Genomic DNA, 13,315 nt, shown 5'->3' with positions numbered 1-13,315 from the left:
AGTCGAATGGATGGCTTCCACTGAACGTTTTGAGCAAGGGTTGTTGATGAAGGATAGAAGTGGATGAAGAAAGATGATAGATTTATATATTGGGGAAATGCGATATATTCACGGCAACTACATTCAATAGAAGCACAACTCTTATCATTCCAGGAAACAATCAATAATTCATAGATCGAGAAACCTATTTTGTATTCAATCTATCCAAAAATAGCCGATAATGACTGGCGATGACTCCTCGGTCGGTTCCGCTCTCGGCCGAGGCCCATTATAAGACTCACTCGTAGACTATCTTGACTTTCAACACATTTTGTTATCTTCAATATGACACCATCGCAAAAAGATAGTAAGTTGTCAAAGCACAATGTCGGCTGGCGACGTGTGGTCAGGAATTTCAGTCCATCGTAAGTCTACCCTCGTTATGGTGACTAGGCTAACGTTGCAGATGGTTTTCAACCACCATGGGAACTGGCATCGTGGCTATTCTATTTAATATTATCCCCTTCAAAAGTCCAGTCTTATATTATCTGTCAATCATATTCTTCCTCCTTAATGTCATTTTGTTCTTTGCAGCTCTTGGACTGTCGATTCTGCGATACGCATTATACCCCGAGATATGGAAAGTGATGATTCAAGATCCGACAAACTCTCTCTTTCTAGCTACCTGTCCAATGGGCTTTGCAACGCTGCTAGAGATGTGGATATTCATCTGTGTCCCTCTATGGGGAGATTGGGCGAGACGAGTGGCGTGGGCATTGTGGATTGTCGATGCTGTTGCTGCTGCGTCGGTTACCGTGTCTCTTTCTTTTATACTGTATGCCCTCATTTCCAATCTCTTATTATATATACTAATAGGTAAAAGTATTTCTCAAAAGCACATCACCTCCCTAGAGCGGATTACTGCCCTTCAATTACTCCCAATAGCGGCCACGATTGTCGCTGCAGGGACTGGAGCTGAAGTGGCAGAGATTCTGCCTGATTCTCATCGTGCGATGGCTACGGTGTTAGTATCTTATATTCTCTGGGGAATGGGAACACCATTAGCCATGGTTATTCTGGTTATTTACTACCAACGACTGGCAGTGCATAAACTGCCTTCGAGAGAGACAATTGTCAGCTGTTGCTTGCCTCTTGGACCGCTTGGTTTTGGTGGATATGGGTATGTATACGTTCCATCAATATATCTTGTACTAACAGAAATAGCATCATGTATCTCGGAAAAGTCGCTCGAGAGTTACTAGCGGATACGAACATACTCGACCCGATCGCTGGGAGTATCGCGTACGTGTTCGGGGTACTTTTGTCTCTCACCATGTGGAGCTTTGGGCTGATCTGGCTCGTCTTTGCACTGGCGACGATCTACTACAGCTCTCCATTCCCCTTCAATATGGGCTGGTGGGGATTCACCTTTCCACTGGGCGTGTACGCAGCCAACACGATCCAACTGGGGGTCGAATTGGATGTTACGGTCTTTAAGGTTTTGGGGACGGTAAGGTTTCAGATTATCCCTCATAGAGCTTGACTGAAATAGCCAGATATTGAGTGCTGCTGTCTTACTGCTGTGGACGGTTGTGGCGATTCGGACTGCGGATGGAGGATGGCGTGGAACTCTGTTTTATGCCCCGTGTTTGCAGAATCTCAAGACCAAGGAAGAGGAGAATATGGATGTTCTGTCGCATCGGCAGGCATGATGTTTAGTATTCAGTAGATATACGCTTTAATAGATATATTCTTTAATCGGTACTCTCCGTCTACTCTTATCTGTATCTCTATCTCCGATGTCGGAACAGGAGAATAATGGCAAATAATGGAGGAAGACTGAATGTCAGCCAAAGAGGGGGTTTGACATGCAAACTCTAATACCTTTCTTGATCGCCTCCGATTCGATGCTGGTGATGATGTGCATCCAGATTGCCTCTTTGACCGCGCGATGGCGTTTGATCAAACTCAGGGGCGTCGTTTATGCGGGGAAGAAAAATCTCTATTCTCCCCCGGAATAAAGAACGCTCATCCCCAGATCTTCAGATCGAATTCATTCTATTTCAAATAGAAACGGTTCTCTTCCAATCAGAGACTTTCTGATGATATCCGGGCCTTTCCGCTGTTCCTTCCAACGCAGTCGTCGTCCTCCTCGTATTCGGCCTGACGACTCCAATTCGCCCCAATCGCCCTGCTCCAACTCGTCCTTTTCCTCCGCTTCAACAGTCTGACATCCACTTCACTTCCATCCATCATCCTCAATTCTTTCCAGTTTGCTTGGTGTTAATTTAATGCCTACCCTCATGTCTGTTCATGTCACATCCCGAAGATTCCTATAGCGCCACCGTCTTGGAAGGTCATGCCCACAACTCGCTCGTCGCCGAGTACGTCTTTGCGACCTTCATCGGCCTCGCCTGGTGCAACGCCATCGAGCTCATCATCCTCTGCCTCCTCACCTTCAAGCGCTACCATGGCTACTACTTCTGGAGTCTCCTCGTCGCCTCCTTCGCCATCATCCCCTTCGGCCTTGGCTACATCCTCAAGATCTTCGGCATCTCAAACACCCACCATTACCTCGAAATCGCCATCGTCGATGTCTCGTGGATTTTCTTAATCACCGGCCAGTCGCTGGTTCTCTGGTCGCGATTACACTTGGTGCTTGATAGCCGGCGGGTGCTGCGCGGGATTCTGTATCTGATTATTACGAATATGTTTATCCTGCAGATTCCGAGTTTCGTGCTCGAGATGGGGACGAATTCGGGGTCGAAGGGCTTTGCGCGCGCGTTTAACGTCATGGAGCGGATTCAGCTGGTCGGGTTTTGTCTCCAGGAGCTGCTTATTTCGGGCCTTTATATCGTGGAGACGGTGAAGCTGCTCAGATTGCATCCGGGCGGCAAGTCGAGAGGGATTCTGATTCAGTTGATCATCGTGAATGTCCTCATCATGCTGATGGATGTCTGTGTGGTCGCGGTGCAGTATGCGAGTCTGTTCACCTTTCAAGTTACGCTCAAAGCGCTCGTCTACAGCATCAAGTTGAAGCTCGAGTATGTCATACTGGGCCGACTGGTGGATGTCGCGCATTTACGATCGGATTCGACGCAGGTTAATACGGATAGTTTGAATCTTTAATATTGTATATATTGTATATAGATGTATTAGACTAATACGACGTAATTATCATAATCAACTCATACATTCCCCAGTAAGTAGTCTAGTTGGAGAACTTTTCGGGCACTTTCTTTCTATACCAGAGTCAGTATCCATCTATCTAATCTTATATCGTGTATATTATAGTCATACCCAGTGAATTTCTCAAACTGCTCACGCGCACCGTCGGTGATCTTCTCGTTTGTTCCGCGCATCTTTTCAGGGTCGACCTTGCCACCGCCAAACTTGCGCTCTGCTGCGTCAAGGGCTGTGCAATATTAGTACCTCACTCTATGGTGTTTTCTGCTTATGAAGGATACACACCCTTGTCGAGGTAATCCTTCTGGCCGGAGCCGCCACCGCTGCCGCTGCCGCTGCTGCCGGATTGCTCGCTGGAGCCTTTGCTGCCGCCGAGCTTGGAGGCGAGACCGGAGAGTTTGTCCATTTTGACGTATATTATGATGGATAGGGAGATAGATAGGATGTAGATGAATAAAGTGGGTATAATTGGCAAGAGTAAAAGGTAACGGAGATCACGCCCTTAAATACCCAACCGAGTGCTACGATGAGTTATCGACTTTCATCTCCCCACAAAATGCATCCATGGTTACGAGACAGCCCGTCCAGTGCTGATTCGTTCCCTGGATCAGCCACATAGCGTCGCATCGTCATTGTGGCCGATCTTCATTCGCTCTGAGAGCCAAGTAAATTAGTGAAGGGGGTCTGTGGTTATTTAATATTGCTGTGATATAGTTATTTATGCAAGGTCTTTTGATGGGATCTATTATGACGGCTGTGGAATGTGAATGGAGAGGGCAGTAAAGTCCGAATGTGGATGATAGTGGGGCGATGGTTGACGTCATGCATCCTCTCGTACCATCATGGATGCCATCATCGGAAATCAGTATCTGAGACAGGGGTAGTATTCGATTCGATTTCGATAACTGAGATATGTAACTAAAGAAGGCAAAGTGCATTTCCGGATTCCAATGACGCAATGGCCAGCCATCGCCCCTTTCAGTTCCTGACTCCGACCAGGAACGCCATGAGAAATCAACGCCCAGCATTGTAACAGACACGCTTCGCTAAAACAAATGACAGACAGTGGTATACATCGAACAGCATAAAACAAAAAAAAAAAAAAAAAAAAAAAACACAGGGGTTCATAAATCAAGAGCACGTAAATCAAATCAAATAGATCATATCCAATTCCCCTCCTGCTGCTCCGTCTTCAAGTCAACCTGCCACCATTCGAGGTCAGATTTACCAGCATCGCTTGCATCTCGTGAATGTGTCATATACGAGCTACCACCCTGACTCGGACAACGGCTGGGATGTAGCGACGACGTCTTATACCCAAACGGATATACGCTACTGGATTTCGATTTCCTCTGCTGCGAGTCTCTCTTGAACTTTGTGAAGAGCGCCTTGAGAGCCGGCAGATTCACAGCCACAGTGGCACTCTGGATCTCGATTATCGTGACGATGACCATCTTTGCGAGGGTGTATGATATATCGCCCCCATCGATCATTTCTTTCTGGATGTAGAAGCGGAAAAAGGCGGTCATGACGGCTGTCGCGCCGAAGCAGATGACCGCCAGCACGGATACTTTTTGTTTCTTGCTCATGTTCAAGGAGAGGACCATCGGGATTGGAAGGAAGAGAATTATCAAATCCGTCATGATATTCTGTGTCACAGATTAGCGAATGAACTTGACTACTCTAACAGATACCGAGATGCAACATACCAAACCAATCGGAAGCATATTCACGATATAAGGGTCAAGGCATTTCGCGTATGGATATGCGGCGCGATTGAACAGCGCTTGGAACGGATCGCATTGTAAGAATGCCAGAAGCCAGTTCGTAATCAGGACCATCGTGTTTAGCACCATCGTCCCATATACCATTCGCCGGAAAGATATGTCGATCGAGAGTCGAAGGTAGAATAGCAGAAACGCTTGTTTAATTGTCCAGTGCACGAACATGTAGAAGATTTCCTCGATGAAAAGCCACTGTCTTTGTTAGTTATATTTTTCTCGGACGGGGAATGGACCATACCGTGGCTAAACTCGATAGTTGCCTCTCTGAGAGCTCATTGCGATGTCTTGTGAGGTTAGTTTTGCTTGTTTACTTGATGAACGCAACTTACAATCCACATCCATAATATAGAAAAATGTACATAATCGCTTGCTGAAATGCATTTATCAACTGCAACACGTTAATACCACTCAACTATCAAAAGCCAAGTCACTCACCAGCAAAAATAAAGCAACCGCATCATCCCAACCCCATGTCATCAGTCGTATTCGACAGTATATGCGCAGAAAAATCGATGAACATCCGATAGCAAACGCTACGGATATCACCGCGTAGGTTAAAGGCTGCAAATTTTCAAAGGCCATTTTGATTGTCCAAAGTTAAACACATCGCGCGGGATGGGATGATCTTCAATAATAATGAAGATGCCTGCATCTTCAAGAACCTCGTTCCAAATTTAGCCTTGCCGTTCAAGCGCGCTGGAATGCCTTACTGTTTGAACACCTCCGCATCCATTGGACTGATAGCATCATTCCGAGGCAGTTGACCAGCTACTAAGCAAGATTCATACATAATCAATCAACCATGTTGGCCTGTCCGTCCCAAGTGTAAGGCGGATTGCAGCGGAGGATCATGCTAAGTGGGTAGTGAGATGGGGCGAAGTTTGTTTGATCGACACTTTTGCGCATTTTGACGGGAAAACATAAGACGAAACGATGGCGAAACATCAAGTAAATAAGCACATTAAGCAATGCCTGTCTAGTGTCATAAGATTCGTACATTAGACGGCTCGTTTCCTGTGAAAAATCCTTATGACAACTGAGGTTTCTGCCTATACTTGAGTCATATTCGTCGCAAAAAATTTTCGATATGAAATTTGCTATGGATATTCATAGAAACATAAGACGAGTTCGGCAAGTTCCAAAGGTAAAGGTGTCTGCAGCTGTCAGCCTATATCCCTGAAATTGAAAATAATTTTCGGCACTTCGTTCCTTGTTGAAGATCGTCAACATCTCCATCTTTGTGGCACGTCTTAGCCACTTGTTATTTTTATTTTCGCTCCACAGAACCTATCCGTTGCAGATCAACACCATGTCAGGCTTAAATTCTATCTCCCGAACACACTAATTCGTTGAAGAACGGCTCAACCCAACCCGACGGCTGCAACCTGCGTCCATGCTTTTCGAGTGTGGTTTGTGGAACAGACGACCTTTAATTTTGACGACAAGTGTTTACCATCTTGATGCTAAAGATGTCGCTTCTAACAATCGGTTATATTGGTTGTCTCTTAGTGTGTTTATCTGTTGGCCAGAGACAACGCGATGGTTTGGTGACATGGCTAAAAGATAGTTTGCCACTCGAATCGAAAAATAGAAGAATTATGGGATATCTTACCCATCATTTGTCGGGGTTTGAGAGATTCTGCCGTTAAATCGAACAATTTCATTGGGTGTCATATTTTAGTGATTATTTACGCGATGTGCTGATTAAAAACACAACAACAGATCATACATAACAGTCTTGACGAGATCGCTTAATGCTGCTCGACCTTGATGACTGTGGCTGAGTCAGTAATTCTGCTAAGTAGATGAGCTTCGAAACAGACATACCTTGCAGTTGATCGACACCGACAATTGATAACACAGCTTACGTACAACCCACCTTCCTAATCAGGTCAGCTGGTCAGAAGACAGATGTCACAAACTTACATCACGATTTGACGATAATTCTTATTCAGCACAAATATCCCGAGTCAGAAACCTGCTGACAAACATAAAAACATGAAAACTGGTTATTTTGTTTGTTTTCGTTTTTCTTGTATCCGGTTGAACAGAAGCATTTCGTAAGGGAGCTCTAACACTTCCAGGCACTTTGGCCCGTGTCGGAGAACATTTAGTAGCCGGCAATGTCTAGGATCAGTATGGCCTGCGTCTTTTGCGAGCTGCTCCCGTCCTCGTCACGTACTTTCTACCCCCTTTCCGGGCCTACCAACCAGTCAACTTTGAACAAGGCCTAAAGTAGAGACTCAGGGCAGGTTATACCGGAATATCGAGGGGAATATAAGCTTGAGTTGGCGTTGTGCTTGGTTTGGGAAGCAGAGGGCGAAGGCATTTGCGAGTCAACACACTGCTCAACCTGACGTGGCGCTAGCAAATGAATCCGGTCAGTACGCTGGATTCGGAACGCTCAATAGAAAGGGTTTACTTGTTTCGAAATTGCAGGATGTTCTGCATTATTGATCTCAGCTTTCTCTTGAAGCGGTGGCTGAGTGATCGGGCCGACAGTGGGAATGGGGGCTGTGAAGCCAGCAGCGTTGCCAAACGGCCTTATGTTCTTCAATGGCTATTTTTTAATCAGTATAGACTATAGAGGGACATATGGAGTACGGAACTTGCGGCTGAAAATCTCGAGGCGTGTTGTGTGTGTTTACTGATTTATCACCTAACGGCTGTCGGTTGAAATGCTGAGGGTGTGTGGTCGTCAACAAAGCGTGCATAGTAGGATTGTTCCAAGGCTACCGAATAATTAACACAAGGCAAGAGAGCATAAAGACAAGCCTTACAGTAGGAGTAGCAGTCTGAGCAGTTGAAGCCACAGCTATCGAGTTTGAGGACAAAGGTCTGAGGCCTGAGTAGCTTGGATCAACTGGGGCTCCGCTGTGAACGCTGTTGATAATCCTCTTCTCAGCTTGGCGCTTATCAGACTTGCTTTCAGTCAGCATGTTTGATTCAAACACAGCTGAGACTTAGCGTAGATCTCACAGCCGTTTTGTGGTCTCGGCATCGTTGACACGTCTTAACGATCCAAGTGTTTTTCTTGCTTCGGAATTCATCAAGCGGCCTAAGACGATTGCAGTTACTACACGATCGGGGCAACGGAGATCCAGCCATATTGCCAGCGCTGAATTAAAATCTGGCAAAAGGGCATTGAAGGGGAGAGGAGAGCCAGAAGCAGATGACGCAAAAGATGGGGGACACGCGTTGGGCAGGCCAGGAGAGGAGCCCTAGAAAGTTGCCCTAGGTTCCATTTTGGGACGCGACGTGAGCTTCAGGTCTCATGACATTACTTTTGATTTCCAATAACAGTGCATAGATTCTGACAGACAATCTTTGAGCTTTATACCCAGTCAAAACCCCCTCGGCTTCTCCAACGCCCACCTCAAGCTGCCCTACGACAGTGTCTGCTCAGTGCCATCCCAGTCCATCGATTTGGTGACTTGAAATTCCATCCCTAGTACGCATAATAAAGAACGGATTCGTCGTTCATCTGACGGATTTCCTTGTTTGCTCGGATAAGCCAGAACCTCATGACCCAAGCACTCATGGCACATGCTATCGAAAATGCCGCGCTGGAAGACATGGCAATCGTATAACGTGGCCCATCAGAGGATGGCCAGAGATACTACACATGTCAGCTATCGTCGAACTGTTATTGATGAATCGAGGTACCCACCGGAGTCCAAACAAATGAAACATTGGCAATTGTGTTAACGATCGCTAGGGAAGCTGCCTTCTTCTCCCTGGTTTGACCACAGGTACTGGAAACCCATCCCAGAACTATGCTATTTACTGCATACGTCCCGATAGAAAAGATGACCATAGCAAAATACCTCGCTCCTGTGTTCAGCGTGGCACATCCAAGGACGAATCCAACAATCGCCACGGCTTTCGCACTGGTAATGTGCCAGGTCCGTTCGTTATACTTTCCTGAACTCCACGACCAAAAGACGGATATTATACCAGCAATAAGATAAGGTGGACATGTGAGCACAAGGGTGATGGTCGTGTTGAAACCGAGTGTCTCGACAGCTGTGGGGAAGAAATTCTTGAATCCATTCGCAGCGAGGTGCATGTGTTGCATGAAGGCAAAGAGCCAGAGCTTAGGGTCTCGAGCGGCTTCTTTTAGTCCACTGAATGTGCTTGTCTCATGGCGCGCATCGACAGTATCTGCAACAATGCGTTCGTGAGCTAATTGTCGCTCCTCAGGGGTAAGCCACCGTGTCTCGCGAGGGTCATCCGGCAGGGTGAACACTGCTCCTATCGCGACCAGGAAAGTGACGGCTCCCTGGAGAATAAAAAGCCACTGCCAGCCACTGATACCAGCCAAATTATCCATCCCATGGAAGATTCCGGCAGCTATGAGACCCGCAAATGCAGTCGCAAGGATGTTGCCCGTGTACAGGACAGAAATCCGAGTGGCAATTTCCTTTCGGGTATAGAAAATAGAGAGCATATACAGGGCGCCTAATCGACCCTTAGACTGAAGGCCTCTGTTTTTGGATGTCACTCCACTCACCAGGATAATAGGGCGTTTCCGTGACTCCCAGGAAGAAGCGAACCAGGAGTAGCCCAGTGAAATTCTTTGCAAGCGCAGTCAACGCACTGACAATCGCCCATAGAGCCATGCATCCAGCCATATAATACGATGGCCTCACACGGGTTATTATCATGTCTAACTATGTTAGTATTTATCCAGTAACGGTTTAGTTGCATACTGACTGCTAGGAACCTGCCCGAGAAGATACCCAACAAACAGAATCGAAACGCAGGTTTGATACTGCGAGGAGGATAGATTGAGATCCTCTTCCAGATCGTTCAATCGAGCCAATGCAATGGCATTCCGGTCAAGATAGTTCAGCCAGTACATCAACCAGAGTGTGGGCATAATCCACATGTCGAGCTTTCGAACGAGTCTGATCTCAACTGGGTTGGTCTTCTTTTGGGCACCGGAATAGTCTCCTTTTTCCTTGATACCACGCTCATCGGCGGTGTACTCACTATGCGAGACTTCTGGCTTCGCATCCCCGATAGCCATATCGTCATGCTGGTTTTTAGTTGGCTTTGAACTCCGAAAGAGTGTCATTTCGATGGCTAGGCCGGCACAGAGTAAACAAAGTGAAAAGATACAGTTCGATGATGCAATGGATATCAGAACCATACTTTCCGGAAGGGGTATTTATATCCTTATATTTGCACCACTCCTCCAACATGGCCATGGCCACATCGCTCCTCTTTTCACAGCTTATTGCATCCAACTCAACAGCACCATGGGATGCGGGGTTTTCAGATACCATCAGGACACCTCCAGCAGCTTGAGCTTGAGCTCTGCATCATTTGAGCCAATCGAACAGGGCAGTCTATCCCGTTAAAAGTTCAAAACAGACGAACAAGAAGATGCCCAGGATCCCAATGCAATTTGAAGGTATATCTCCGGGTTGCTAGAATTTCCCGCATAGAAATACACTTCACCACAGGTAAATAAATGCCCAATCAGACAGAATCCGGATCTCCCCACCACGGAGAAGATCAACCCTGGTGTTTATGGACCAAGGCGGAACATAGCAACGGTACCGATACGTGAGGTCCAGTCATCAATACTGGGCCGCTCAAGTTTGATAAACCTTCCCACAACTTGCCTCCATGTTAAACTCTAGTCAAGAATGTAGGTAGTACATCCGTATTTCTCCGATTTCAAACAACCTTCAGTTATGTATCGGATCCGATATATTGCCAAGGACAATAGATACGAGACAGGGTTTCCCCAGACACAGCCTCCTCCACAATCTTGGCTACTTCCACGTGTGACCAACCGCCAAAGAGCTTTGCAGTCATGGGGTCATAACTATCGATAGTCCTTTGGTAGACACATAACTATAACTGCTGTCCGAGAGCTCGTATACTACTTTAGATGTCTTGGGTATGAGAAATGAGGACGGTATGCTTGCTTGGGGGATGCACCCAGACCGTTACAAGACGTGCCAAGGGAGTGCTGTCAACGAGTGACGCAAGTCGGGTAGATCTGCTAACACAATATCTGGACAGAAGTATATAGAAGACGTCATTTCAATAGGCCGGATTTTGGATTCCATCATGCCACTTCAGTGCCAAGGCGCATTCCCCGGTGGCTTGGAATCGGAGCCAAAGGTTGGAAATGTAATCGATGTGGATATTTGTAGAGAGAAAGCTGCAAGCAGGCCATTCAAATCAACTTTTTTTCGTGCCTGCGATATCTGACAGGGTCCAGAAAAATACTCACTAGGATTGATCATCTTCGTGGTGGGTAGAAACTAGGTTTTAGCCATTCACGGTTTGTTTGACTGATGCGGATGGCTCGTTCGATGGTGTCTGACCAAGCAGCTAAAATCTTTGGATTGTTGAGGAAGCAAAGTCAATTACTCCGACTTTAGAGAGACATGTCATCTTGATTCTGTGTGCAGTTACCAATGCCGTCGGTCATTATTAAATGATCATCTCCTCTCAGCCACTCATCCATAAGAAGCTCTTTCGCAGTTGGTCTTTCTTCGGGCGTCCAACACAAAGCCTTCCGTAAGAATTCAAGGAAACGTGTCTTATTATCAGCAGCAAGTCGAGATTCACGAGATTCTAGAGATTGTTCTGGGATTTCTACCGAGCCCCTCCAATTACCTACAACATATTAAAACTGGTATACAGAAAATTTTTGGGACCATAAAAGTGGGATAAGCTTACCGTTCTCGTCCCAAAACTTGAGGCTTTCTTTACTTCGCCTAAGAAACTCGACTGGAGGCGGTCCGAGAAGGGAAATCATCTCTGCAAAACGTCGAGCATGGTCGGTATCATCTGCAAGGGTTCGATTCTTGAAAAGATGCCCTTCCTCGAACAAAGTCCATGCCTATCCGAGCTTAGTGGATATCAGGACGCCCGATCGATATTCTTACTGTCTGGCCCAGAGCCCATATGTCTACCTTGCTATCCCAATCCATGCCCAGCATTACTTCTGGTGCCCTGTATACATCTGGCATGATGAGGCCGGTTTTTTTCCCTTCAGCTATCCGTGCCTCTCCGAGATCAGCAAGAATTGGTTCGCCTCCTGTCAATGGCATCGCACGCGTGGCATAAACTGTACGATCGCTGAGCTGCTTTCGGGGAGCGGGGTTGGAGATCTCATCTTCTTGCATGTCAAGCAAGATTGACTCATCGTCGATACCCAGAAGGATATTGTTTGGTTGAATATCTAAACTCAGTTAGGATGGCTTATTTTGCAGATATAGCAGGACTTTTCCTTACCAGTATGAATGACTTTGGCTTGATGAAGGTAGTCCAGTGCAATAAAGATAAATCGAAGAGCAGGTCGAAGGATGTTCTCTGGCAAAAAATCACCCTCAAGACAGTGTATAAAATCGCGCATATCAATGCCGGTGGGTTGATAAAGGAGGCACTGATGGACTCCATGTGGCCCAGGGATTTCAAACGAGTCAAGGACAAGCCGGACATACTTTTCACCACCATGGATATCATGAATGGCTTTTAAGTGTTTCGAGATTTGCACTTCTGGGAGCTGCTGTCTCGTTTGAACATGGACTTTCAGAACCAGGTATCGTTCATTACTTTCACCTATGAGCTTATGATCCATAGAGAGTACTTATATATGCATACTGTAAGTCTCGACATAACCATACCGTTGACGAAGAGCCGAAACCGAGTTTCGTGACAACCTGATATTGAGAGTTGAAAACCTCGCCAATGTGAACTGGATAGTAGCACTCCTTCGCGTAAGAAGGAAAAAATTCTTCCTCGAATCTTTCGGATGAATCTAAAATTTCAAATCCTGAACGTGGAAAAACGCGTGGTTGAGACATTCGAATTGAGGTCATCCTCCTGCGCTGGGAGAGGGGCAACAAACGGTAGCTCACACGTCGAGAGATCAGACTCGAACGTGTGATCGCGCAGATAGATGTGTTATATGAAAGCAGTCTCATCGCTTTCTAGCTTTATATCTGCTGATTTAGTTATTTCTTTGTGTAGTATGACCATATCGTCATGTGTCAACAAACCAATGAAAGGTAAGGCAAATATATCTTATCACCTGACTGTCGCATAAGATATCGCGGTGGTGCACTCTCTATAGGCACCAAGTCATTGCAAGGCACTTTCTAATTTGCAAGTTATGTGCTATATAGTATTTGCTCCGCTACGCTCCGCAAATCCTTCTTTCTCTTTTTTTCTACCATCATACTTTGAAGTTCCGGGGAGTTGTCCTGCTGCTCCGACGGTTGGTCCATGGGTGAAAGCAGGTTGTCCTGAAGAACCGACGATGCTACTGCGATACCATAGCAAGAGGTGAATGGGAGTGAAAAAAGAAAGTCCACCACTGCCAGTCTGAGTTGATG

General features: G+C 46.3%; 7 protein-coding genes across 7 annotated transcripts; 2 read left to right on the top strand and 5 right to left on the bottom strand.

Moving 5' to 3' along the window:
- Positions 1-321: 321 nt before the first annotated feature.
- Positions 322-1,716, top strand: ASPWEDRAFT_37926 (TDT family transporter; the record flags this gene model as incomplete). The annotated part of the gene is made up of 5 exons (XM_040834792.1): positions 322-404; positions 446-814; positions 863-1,159; positions 1,204-1,489; positions 1,536-1,716. 5 exons carry the CDS (start codon positions 325-327, stop codon positions 1,689-1,691), a joined length of 1,188 nt encoding a protein of 395 aa, XP_040690035.1. The 3' UTR covers positions 1,692-1,716.
- Positions 1,717-2,020: 304 nt separating this feature from the next.
- ASPWEDRAFT_37925 (uncharacterized protein) lies at positions 2,021-3,504 on the top strand. The gene is made up of 3 exons (XM_040834791.1): positions 2,021-3,221; positions 3,280-3,394; positions 3,451-3,504. The coding sequence occupies exon 1, from the start codon at positions 2,293-2,295 to the stop codon at positions 3,106-3,108; it is 816 nt and encodes a 271-aa protein (XP_040690034.1). The 5' UTR covers positions 2,021-2,292; the 3' UTR covers positions 3,109-3,221; positions 3,280-3,394; positions 3,451-3,504.
- ASPWEDRAFT_107397 (uncharacterized protein) lies at positions 3,191-3,571 on the bottom strand (the record flags this gene model as incomplete). The annotated part of the gene is made up of 3 exons (XM_040827886.1): positions 3,191-3,221; positions 3,280-3,394; positions 3,451-3,571. The coding sequence occupies 3 exons, from the start codon at positions 3,569-3,571 to the stop codon at positions 3,191-3,193; spliced, it is 267 nt and encodes an 88-aa protein (XP_040690033.1).
- A 754-nt stretch (positions 3,572-4,325) lies between these two features.
- Positions 4,326-5,531, bottom strand: ASPWEDRAFT_169883 (uncharacterized protein; the record flags this gene model as incomplete). Its single annotated transcript, XM_040830533.1, has 5 exons — positions 4,326-4,814; positions 4,875-5,141; positions 5,188-5,233; positions 5,279-5,337; positions 5,385-5,531. The coding sequence occupies 5 exons, from the start codon at positions 5,529-5,531 to the stop codon at positions 4,326-4,328; spliced, it is 1,008 nt and encodes a 335-aa protein (XP_040690032.1).
- Positions 5,532-7,353: 1,822 nt separating this feature from the next.
- ASPWEDRAFT_25837 (uncharacterized protein) lies at positions 7,354-7,888 on the bottom strand (the record flags this gene model as incomplete). The annotated part of the gene is made up of 2 exons (XM_040832778.1): positions 7,354-7,509; positions 7,730-7,888. The coding sequence occupies 2 exons, from the start codon at positions 7,886-7,888 to the stop codon at positions 7,354-7,356; spliced, it is 315 nt and encodes a 104-aa protein (XP_040690031.1).
- A 707-nt stretch (positions 7,889-8,595) lies between these two features.
- On the bottom strand, positions 8,596-9,981 carry ASPWEDRAFT_108783 (uncharacterized protein; the record flags this gene model as incomplete). The annotated part of the gene is made up of 3 exons (XM_040828019.1): positions 8,596-9,410; positions 9,463-9,618; positions 9,666-9,981. 3 exons carry the CDS (start codon positions 9,979-9,981, stop codon positions 8,596-8,598), a joined length of 1,287 nt encoding a protein of 428 aa, XP_040690030.1.
- A 1,368-nt stretch (positions 9,982-11,349) lies between these two features.
- On the bottom strand, positions 11,350-12,784 carry ASPWEDRAFT_108523 (uncharacterized protein; the record flags this gene model as incomplete). The annotated part of the gene is made up of 5 exons (XM_040828000.1): positions 11,350-11,591; positions 11,655-11,817; positions 11,864-12,159; positions 12,306-12,532; positions 12,582-12,784. The coding sequence occupies 5 exons, from the start codon at positions 12,782-12,784 to the stop codon at positions 11,350-11,352; spliced, it is 1,131 nt and encodes a 376-aa protein (XP_040690029.1).
- Between the last annotated feature and the right edge of the window lie 531 nt (positions 12,785-13,315).

The sequence above is a fragment of the Aspergillus wentii genome (genome assembly GCF_001890725.1).
Source record: "Aspergillus wentii DTO 134E9 unplaced genomic scaffold ASPWEscaffold_3, whole genome shotgun sequence".
Taxonomy (NCBI): domain Eukaryota; kingdom Fungi; phylum Ascomycota; class Eurotiomycetes; order Eurotiales; family Aspergillaceae; genus Aspergillus; species Aspergillus wentii.
Note: the sequence above shows the minus strand (reverse complement) of the source record. Positions and strands in the feature narration are given on the sequence as shown.

What these genes read in the sequence shown, in the direction of transcription:
- ASPWEDRAFT_37925 (XM_040834791.1), top strand. Translation starts at nt 2,293, where the DNA reads ATGTCACATCCCGAAGATTCCTATAGCGCCACCGTCTTGGAAGGTCAT.